The sequence below is a fragment of the Indicator indicator genome, chromosome 37, assembly GCF_027791375.1.
Source record: "Indicator indicator isolate 239-I01 chromosome 37, UM_Iind_1.1, whole genome shotgun sequence".
NCBI classification, from domain to species: Eukaryota; Metazoa; Chordata; class Aves; order Piciformes; family Indicatoridae; genus Indicator; species Indicator indicator.
In genome coordinates this window covers 4572692-4582094 of record NC_072046.1, presented here as the reverse complement: position 1 = coordinate 4582094, position 9403 = coordinate 4572692, and the positions used below count along the sequence as shown (strand labels likewise).

Genomic DNA, 9403 nt, shown 5'->3' with positions numbered 1-9403 from the left:
AGGTTTTGCACAGCTTGTGCCTTCTGGCCAATTTGTGATCACCTCCACCAAACCAGGCCTTTTGAGATTTCCCATTCGAGCTCTCTGTGTTATCAGAGCCATCCACTTAGACCAGGTAGCATCAGTTGCATGATGTGGTGAAGAACCTTTGCCTTTGAACATCCAATTCAGAACTGGCAATCTAGGAGCTAGAAGAAGTTGTGACTCAGTTCCGATCACTTCAGAAGCAGCTTTCACTCCTTCATAAGCAGCTAAAATCTCTTTCTCTGTTGGAGTGTAGTTTGCCTCTGAGCCTCTGTAGCCACGACCCCAGAAGCCAAGAGGATGTCCCCGTGTCTCACCTGGAGCTCTTTGCCATAAGCACCAGGTTGGGCCATTATCACTCACGGACGTGTACAGAATGTTCTTAATGTCTGGACCAGTTTGGACAGGTCCCAGACCCATCGCTTGGACTACCTCTCGCTTGATCTGGTCAAAGGCTGCTTGTTGCTCAGGACCCCATTGGAAACTGTTTATCTTTCGAGTCACATCATAGAGAGGTTTCACAATCTGACTGTATCCAGCAATGTGCAGTCTCCAAAATCCCACTATGCCTAAGAAACGCAGAGTTTCTTTCTTGTTGATGGGATTTGCCATGGTGGAGACTCTGTTTATCACATCCATTGGGATGTGACGGCGACCATCTTGCCACCGCAATCCCAGAAACTGGATTTCTCTGGCAGGTCCTTTCACCTTGTCTCGCTTGATACCGAAACCAGCTTGCAAGAGAATGTCAAGGATTTTGTTACCTTTCTCGAAGACTTCTTCAGCAGTCTCACCCCAGACGATGATGTCATCGATGAACTGAATGTGTTCTGGAGCTCCACCTTTCTCCAAAGCATCATGGATCACTGCATGGCAGATGGTTGAACTGTGAATCCACCCCTGGGGCAAACGATTGAATGTGTTCTGAATGCCTCTCCAGGTGAAAGCAAACTGAGGCCTGCATTCCTCTGCTATGGGAATAGAGAAGAAAGCATTAGCAATGTCTATGGTAGCATACCATTTGGCCTGCTTGGATTCCAGCTCATATTGGAGTTCCATCATGTCTGGCACAGCTGCGCTCATGGGTGGAGTTACTGCATTCAAGGCACGGAAATCAACTGTCAGACGCCACTCTCCATTCTGCTTTCTCACAGGCCAGATTGGACTGTTGAAAGGTGAATGAGTTTTGCTGATGACCTTCTGACTCTCCAACTGACGAATCAAGTTTTGAATGGGCACCAAAGAGTCCCGGTTGGTTCTGTATTGTCTGTGATGCACAGTTTGAGAAGCAACCGGCAGCTTTACATCCTCTATCTCATGTTGTCCCACAACTGCAGATTATTCTGAAAGCTCAGGTCTAATGGACAACTTCTATTTTCCTCCATCAATTTCTACAGTTGCTATTCCAAAAGCCCATTTGTAACCCTTAGGGTCTTTAAAAAGCCCTTCTCTCAGAAAATCAATTCCCAAAATACAAGGTGCATTAGATCCTGTTACAATAGTATGTTTCTTCCACTGCTTCCCAGTTAAGCTTATGTCAACCTCTATCTTAAACAACTCTTGAGATCCACCAGTGACTCCCTGAATAGTTATAGATTCTCCCCCTTGATAATTTGATGGTATTATGGTGCACTGAGCTCCTGTGTCAACCAAGGCCCTGTACTTCTGAAATTTTGAAATGCCAGGCCACTGGATGTACACATCCCAATAGATTCTGTTATCTCCATTATCCCTTACCTCCCCCTGGCGGAAGGCAGGGCACCCCTAATGGTGGGGACTACCTCCACATGTACAGTTGGCACAACGTCCAGCATCAGAATTAGGATCACTGTTGGAGATATCAGAGTTGTTCTGGGAAACTGAGGAAGCGACAGCTACCCTCCTGGTATTGCTACCTCGGGATCTGCCCCTCTGCAGCTCCCGTAACCTCTTGAAAAGATCAGAAGTTGGTTGACCATCCCATCTGTTCATGTTCTCACCAAACTGATCACGCAGAGTTATCCAGATACTGCCACGTGATTGTTTCTGCTGTCTGTTTTGGTTTGACCTATTCTGGAATGGCCTCCTTGGAGCACGTCTGTTCCTAACAGCTGAAACTTGTATCCATCTGGAGGAAGAGGAATCAGAATCATCCCCCTTCATCAAGTTGGATATGGAGGTTTTAAGTTCCTCCTTCAGCTCTTTCATGCAATTCTTTATTTCTCCAGACAAAGTTTCAATGGCTGAAACCAAAGAAGTACATGCAAGACTATCCTCCAATTGCCTCATTTGGTCAGTGAAATGGCCAACAGTAAGAGGCACTCCACCATAATTTGTTGCCACAATCCTGCTTGCCAGAATAGTAGCATAATTAGGAGGAGCAAGCTTAATGAGCTTTTTGGCAAGGCCTGTTCCAACAGGAATTTCATCAGGATTCAGAGTTTTATGATATCCATACATTATTTCTCTCACAGCAAATTCTCTCAGATGCTTGATTCCCTCAGCTATTGTGGTCCAAGGCTTAGGGTTCCATGGTAAATCATCTCTGCTGGGGTACCTCAGTGAGACTGCCAGTAGGAGGCGTGCCCACAGAGAAACTTTACCAATGCACTTGCCTAGGTGCCTGTCTATGCCTGTATCCTTTGAGAGCATCCCCAACTGAGAGGCCGACTTGTCGCCTACCACCAATGCTGGGGCTCCCATATCAAAACACCTGGCTAGCCAAGACAGGACTGGCTCATTATCTCCTCTGATGTAATCCTTCCTCACATGTCTAATTTCCTGTCTGGGTGCATTAGCTGACTGTATGTCATCCTCATCATCATCATCATCCTGAGGTTGCTGTCCCCATAATGCTGTTGTAATCCTCCGTTGTATTTCCTTGAGTTCAGAGGCTCTGCCAGCAGTTGCTAATCTACCAGGGTCTACATCCTGACCTACATCTCCATCATCCATGTTTGGTCTCAAGAGGTCTGCCAGAATTTTAAGGCTAACCCTCTCTTCCTCATCAGAAGGATCTTTCTTAACAGAGGGACCCTGAGTAGAAGGACCCTCATCTCCATCTGCACCATCTCCTGCAGCATCTGCATCTCCTCCTGAAGCTCCTTTACGCTTTCTGGTTACAGTGGCCACCAAATTTACTGGCTTGGTTTTCACATTCACAGAAGAGTTGGAAGAGCAAGTAGCCTTATGTCTTTCTTGACACAGTGCTATCAGTAGCCATATGATTATTCCAAGAAGCAACAAAATTAAGATTAAGGCTAGCACATGATATCTAGGGTACCACTGGTTCCAAAGACTCTCTGTAGTTGTAAGAGGAGTAACAAACTCAAACGTGTCTGCTAGCAGATCCATAGTTGAGTTACCATAGCTTCTTAGCCCAATAAGACCACAACAGAATTCACCAACATTCAGTAACTTGTTCTTAACCCAAAGAAATGACTTATATGCCACATATCTCACAATCTTGTCTATCATGCAAGAAATGGCCCATCTGTAGACAATTGCACCGATAATAGATGAAATAAAATGACTCAGAATCCAAAACAGCTTCATTTTGCTTCCTAATCTGAGCAGAAATAAATCACAAGCAATCGAGCCCCACGTTGGGCGCCAAAAAATAAAAAGTATGTAGGTGTGAGCTGAAATTCCCCCCCCACCAACAATAACCAGGCTAGCCCAGTCTAGAAGCAAATGAAGGCTGTATTTACAAGCAGAGTCTAAAATCTACAATGAAATTCAATGAATATGTACAAATATACAAAATTCACAACATTTACAAATATGTACAATCAACAGAAAAGCACAACTGATCTCCCTTTGCTTCCCCCCAAGGGGACCCTCCCAAAGGGACCTCTCTCTCTCCCAGGAGCTTCCCCCCAGACCTCCCTGGACAGAGAAGCAGAGTTTGTTAATCAGAAAGTTGTTAACTTAGCTGCCAAGGTCAGTGTATGTTATCTTCAGCCAGAAGAGAAGAAGAAACAGCAGCCAGACAGCCCAGCAACTGCCCCCACTGCCGAACGCAGAATGTGCAGAGTGCCTACCTTGTTTTGCGTAATAGTTCTTAAGCATTTCTATCTATCCAATGGAAGTGTTTAGAACAATTGTTATTTTGCTTTCTTACACCCAATAGTGACTTATTTACATTCTTTCACTTTCTCTGTTCTGAACTTTGCAAGGAAAAATTAAAAAGACAATTTCAAACCATCACAGTTACCCATGGCTCTGGATACTTCAAGCGTGTTGGGGGGCAGCCAGTGCCCCAATCCCAGCAGGCATCCCTGCTGCTCAGCAGAGGATGCGTGCAGCTGCTCTGGCTGCCTGGGGTGCAGTGATCATGAGATAACAGTTTTCAGTATAGAGTGAAACTAGGAGGGGCAGCACCAAGACCTCTACCCTGGACTTCTGAATGGCAGACTTTGGCTTATTCAGGGAACTAACTCGGAAAGGTCCTTGAGAAACAGCCCTTAAAAACAAAGGGGTCCAGGAGGGCTGCACCTACTTGAAGAAAGAACTCTTGAAGGCACAGGCACAGGCTGTACCCTTGTACCCGAAGAGGAGCCGACAAAGGAGGCAGCAAGGAACTTCAAAGGAATTAAGGGAAAAAAAGAGGGATATCACCTTTGGAAAAAGGGGACTTATCCCAGGAAGTGTTTAAGGAGGTTGCTAGGTCTTGTAGGAAAGATATTAGAGAGGCAAAAGCCCATTTAGAACTTAGACTGGCCACTGCTGGGAAGGACAATAAAAAATGTTTCTATAAATACATTAATGGCAAAAGAAGAGGCAAGGACAACCTCCACTCCTTACTGGATGTGGAGGGGAATATAGTAACAAAAGATGAGGAGAAGGCAGAGGTACTTAACACCTTCTTTGCCTCAATCTTTAATAGCAGGTCAGGTTGTCTGCAGGACAACTGGCCTCTTGAACTGGCAGATGGAGCCAGGGAGCAGTATAGTCCCCCTGTAATCCAGGAGGAAGCAGCAAGGGACCTGCTGAGACACTTGGATGCTCACAAGTCCATGGGACCAGATGGGATCCATCCTAGGGTACTGAGAGAGCTGGCAGATGAGCTGGCTGATGAGCTGGCCAAGCCCCTGGCCACCATTTATCAGCAGTCCTGGCTCACAGGTGAGATCCCTGATGATTGGAAGATGGCCGAGGTGATGCCCATCCACAGGAAGGGCCAGAAAGAGGAGCCAGGGAATTCCAGACCTGTCAGCCTGACTTCAGTGCCAGGCAAGGTTGTGGAACAGGTCATCTGGAGTGAAATCACACAGCACCTGCAGGATGGCCAAGGGATCAGGCCCAGCCAGCATGGATTCAGGAGGGGCAGGTCCTGCCTGACCAACCTGATCTGCTTTTATAATCAGGTTACCAGACTGCTGAATGTGGGGCAGGTTATGGATGTAGTCTACTTGGACTTCAGCAAAGCCTTTGACACTGTCTGCCACAAGAACCTCCTGGCAAAGCTGACAGCTCGTGGTTTGGACAGATTTACTCTGAAATGGGTCAAGAACTGGCTGGAGGGCCAGGCCCAGAGAGTGGTGGAGAACGGTGCCACATCCAGTGGCAGTCACTAGTGGTGGCCAGTCACTAGTGGTGTCCCCCAGGGATCAATGCTGGGCCCCATCCTGTTCAATATCTTTATTGATGACCTGGATGAGGGAATTGAGTCCATCATCAGTAAGTTTGCAGATGACACCAAGTTAGGAGCAGGTGTGGATCTGTTGGAGGGTAGGAGAGCCCTGCAGAGGGACCTGGACAGGCTGGATGGGTGGGCAGAGGCCAGTGAGATGAGATTTAACAAGGCTAAGTGCAGGGTTCTGCACTTTGGCCACAACAACCCCAAGCAGTGCTGCAGGCTGGGGACAGAGTGGCTGGAGAGCAGCCAGGCAGAGAGGGACCTGGGAGTGCTGGGTGATAGTAGGCTGAACATGAGCCAGCAGTGTGCCCAGGTGGCCAAGAGAGCCAATGGCATCCTGGCCTGGATCAGCAATAGTGTAGCCAGCAGGACAAGGGAGGTTATTCTTTCCCCTGTACTCAGCTCTGGTCAGGCCACACCTTGAGTCCTGTGTCCAGTTCTGGGCTCCTCAATTCAAGAGAGATGTTGAGGTACTGGAAGGTGTCCAGAGAAGGGCAACGAAGCTGGAGAGGGGTCTGGAGCACAGCCCTGTGAGGAGAGGCTGAGGGAGCTGGGGGTGTTCAGCCTGGAGAAGAGGAGGCTCAGGGGTGACCTCATTGCTGTCTACAACTACCTGAGGAGAGGCTGTAGGCAGGTGGGGGTTGGGCTCTTCTCCCAGGCAACCAGCAGCAGAACAAGGGGACACAGTTTCAAGCTGTGTCAGGGGAGGTCTAGGCTGGGGATTAGGAGGAAGTTCTTCACAGAGAGAGAGATTTGCCATTGGAATGGGCTGCCCAGGGAGGTGGTGGAGTTGCCGACCCTGGAGATGTTCAAGAGCACCCTGGATGAGGCACTTAGTGCCATAGTCTGGTTGATTGGACAGGGCTGGGGTTGGACTGGAAGATCTTGGAGGTCTCTTCCAGCCTGGTTGATTCTATGATTCTAAGTGCAGGACACAGCTCTTGGCTTTGTTAAACCTCATGCTATTGGCTGCAGTTCATTGATCCAGCCTGGTCAGATCCCTTTGCAGCACTTTCTTTCCCTCCAGTAGATCAACACTTCCACCCAACCTGATCCCACTTTATTATTAATGAAGATATTAAACAGCACTGAGAAACTTGGAAGCCATCTTCATCTGGACATTGAGCCGTTGACCACCCTTTTCCTTATCCACTAAACAGTCCACCCATCAAATACATATCTCTTGAGTTTAGAGAGAAGGTCTTTGTGGGAGACTGTATCAAATGCTTTACAGAGGTCTGGACAGATGACATTCAGAGCCCTTCCCTTGTCCACCGATGTAGCCATTCCAGTGTAGAAAGCCATCAAGCTGGTCAGGTAAAACTTGCTTTTAATAAAGCCATGAATCACCTGCTTGTCTTCCGTGTGCCTGAACACAACTTCTAGGAGGATCTGTTCCATGATCTTCCCAGTTACAGAGGTGAGGCTAACAGGTCAGTGGTTTCCAGGGTCTTATTTCTACCCTTTTAAACAATGGGTGCATTGTTTCCTTTCTTCCAGTGGACTGACTCCTGTTGCGTCCTATTGTATGTCTGACAAGTTCCTGGGTGCATTGCCTCCTTCAAATGCCCAAGGTGCCTGTCAGCTGTAACATGGAGATTTCATCAAGTCAGAGGACAAAACACTGTAGGAGAGCTACCAAGGCCTTTGCCCAAGGGAGATAAGATAGGGTAAAACATCCAGTCAGCTGAACATCCCTCAGCACCAGTGACCATCAGTTCATTCCTGAAAGCAGGAAATTACTTGACCACATTGCCAAGTGACAAAAATCCCCTGCAGGGAGTTGCAGCCTCCTTTTCTTTCACCTTTTCCCCTAAGTAGCCTGGAAGATTTGCCAGAGAAGAAAGGAGGACTAGGAGGCCCAGGATTGGATGCAGCACAAGTTTAATGAGTCTAGAGGAGAAAAGGAGATGGCTTATAGTAAGCATGAAGAACTTCACCCACCAAAGTAGGGTGGAGCTGTTGCAGAGTGTCCATCTGCCTGGCCTGCAGAGGGAGGGAGGACAACATTCAGGCTGCTGACATTGAGAGGTCCACTCTAGGCTGGCAATGGGTTACAATGACAGCGAAAGGAAGAGAGAGAGGAGAGTGTAAGGAGGCAACAATGGTCTGGATCTCTATCCTCTGTCCAGCACCATGTTCTGAGCTGTTGTTGCTTCTTGCTGAGGCCATTGCCAGCAGCTCTAGCAGGGTCTGCAGCAATAGCGGTTGGTGATGCAGGAGAGGTCAAAGCCCCCGGAGTTGATGGGCACTCCATCACAGCTGAGGATGCTGCCAACAGCAGCAGAGGTGGAGGAGCCCACAACAGTGTTCTGAGGGAAGGAGCTGAGGATGGGGCCAGGCAGGGTCACCACAACAGGGGAGGGCTCAATGACCACAGTGGAGCTCTGGCACTGCCTGCAGCAGGGCTCATTGCAGCTGCTGGCCAGTGGGGTTGGGCCACAGGGCTGGCAGCAGGGCTCACAGGGCTTGCAGCAGGACATGGCTTGGGGATGGAGGTGAACCTGGGAGAGAGGGCAAGTACAAAGAAGAAGAAAATGGGTCACATGAGACTTATCACTTGACCCAAGCACAGCTGAGCCAAGGCCCTTCAGAACCCAACATACCCTGTCTGCCTCAAAGCCCATGAAACGCTTCAACTAAGTCCCAGCCCCTCTCTGCATAAGACCTCTCCCCTTCCTTTTCACAGGGCAAGATATTCTCAGGCCTGAGCTAGGGCAGCCCTTATCAGATGAGATACATTGAGTAGAGACCTGTTGTTGAAGGAGGAGGAGAAGAGGCTTCAGACTCACCTGGTTCCCAAGAAGGATGTGAGAGAAGTGAATGAGAGTAGAGAGCTGAGCTGCCTTTTATAGCAGAACTTCAGTGCCAGAGGCAGCTTTGTGGAAGGAAGAATTCTCTGAGCAGCTCATGGCAAATGCATCCCAGCAGATGGGACAGGCTGTGTCCTGGATTCCTGCTCTGCTGCAATTTACATTTCCTCCCCTCTGTCACATCCTTTCCCATTGGAAGGCTTCTGTCAGTGCCATGGTGACAGCTGCAAGGGTTTCCAGGGCAGACCTGGGTCAATGCAGGCAGGAAACTCATCTCAATTGCTGGTGGCATCCCATGCATGCAGGTGATGTGCATCTGGGTCATTCCTCAGGGTTTGTTTGTGACCAGATTCTCAGGAAATGGGCACTGCTCTTGTACCAGTGTGGTCCCCAACTTCCCCTTAGCAGAGTCTCCATTTTTTAATGTTTTCCAGTTGCTGCAATGTGAGAGGTAGGATAGTTGGACACCTAGTGCAGCTGAGCACTTCCCCTTCCCTTTGTTGGGCTTGCTCATATCATTTCCAAATTATGCTTTTGAGGGGCTTCTGTGAGGGTCAACTCTGCTTCCCCCAGGAACAGCTTGAAGGCTAAGTTTCAGTGCTCAGCCTCAACTTGGGTTACATCTCCATCTGTAGCACACTTGTGTCCTGCACCAGAGCTGATGACAGAGAAGAACCACCTGTTCCTATGGTTCTCTCTCTCAGACCTCTGTCACCTGCATTTCTTCCCCCCACCTCTTTTTCCACCTTTTGGTCTATCCACTCTCAGTGTTTCCCAGATGGACTCATAGTCCCGAGTTCTGAGATTCAAGCATGAAAATCAGCTGGTGAGAGCTGTTTTTCATGAACAGAGAAGGAGTTGTGTGTGATGTGAAGGTGGGATTCCATCATGGGCACAGCAATCCTGAAATGGCACAGTTTTCAATTTTTTAGGTAGTAAGGAGGGG

At 48.4% G+C, this 9403-nt stretch overlaps 1 protein-coding gene across 1 annotated transcript; it reads right to left on the bottom strand.

Moving 5' to 3' along the window:
• Positions 1-7827: 7827 nt before the first annotated feature.
• On the bottom strand, positions 7828-8271 carry LOC128978505 (feather keratin Cos1-1/Cos1-3/Cos2-1-like). The gene is made up of 2 exons (XM_054396450.1): positions 8251-8271; positions 7828-8148 (listed from the first exon to the last, which is right to left on the bottom strand). Exons 1-2 carry the CDS (start codon positions 8269-8271, stop codon positions 7828-7830), a joined length of 342 nt encoding a protein of 113 aa, XP_054252425.1.
• Between the last annotated feature and the right edge of the window lie 1132 nt (positions 8272-9403).

Bases quoted from the DNA above. Each gene is read 5' to 3' on its own strand.
- LOC128978505 (XM_054396450.1), bottom strand. From the start codon at position 8,271: ATGGGCTTTGAGGCAGACAGG. The intron at 8,149-8,250 runs GTATGTTGGGTT...CCTCTCTCCCAG, and splicing joins TGGGCTTTGAGGCAGACAGG to GTTCACCTCCATCCCCAAGC.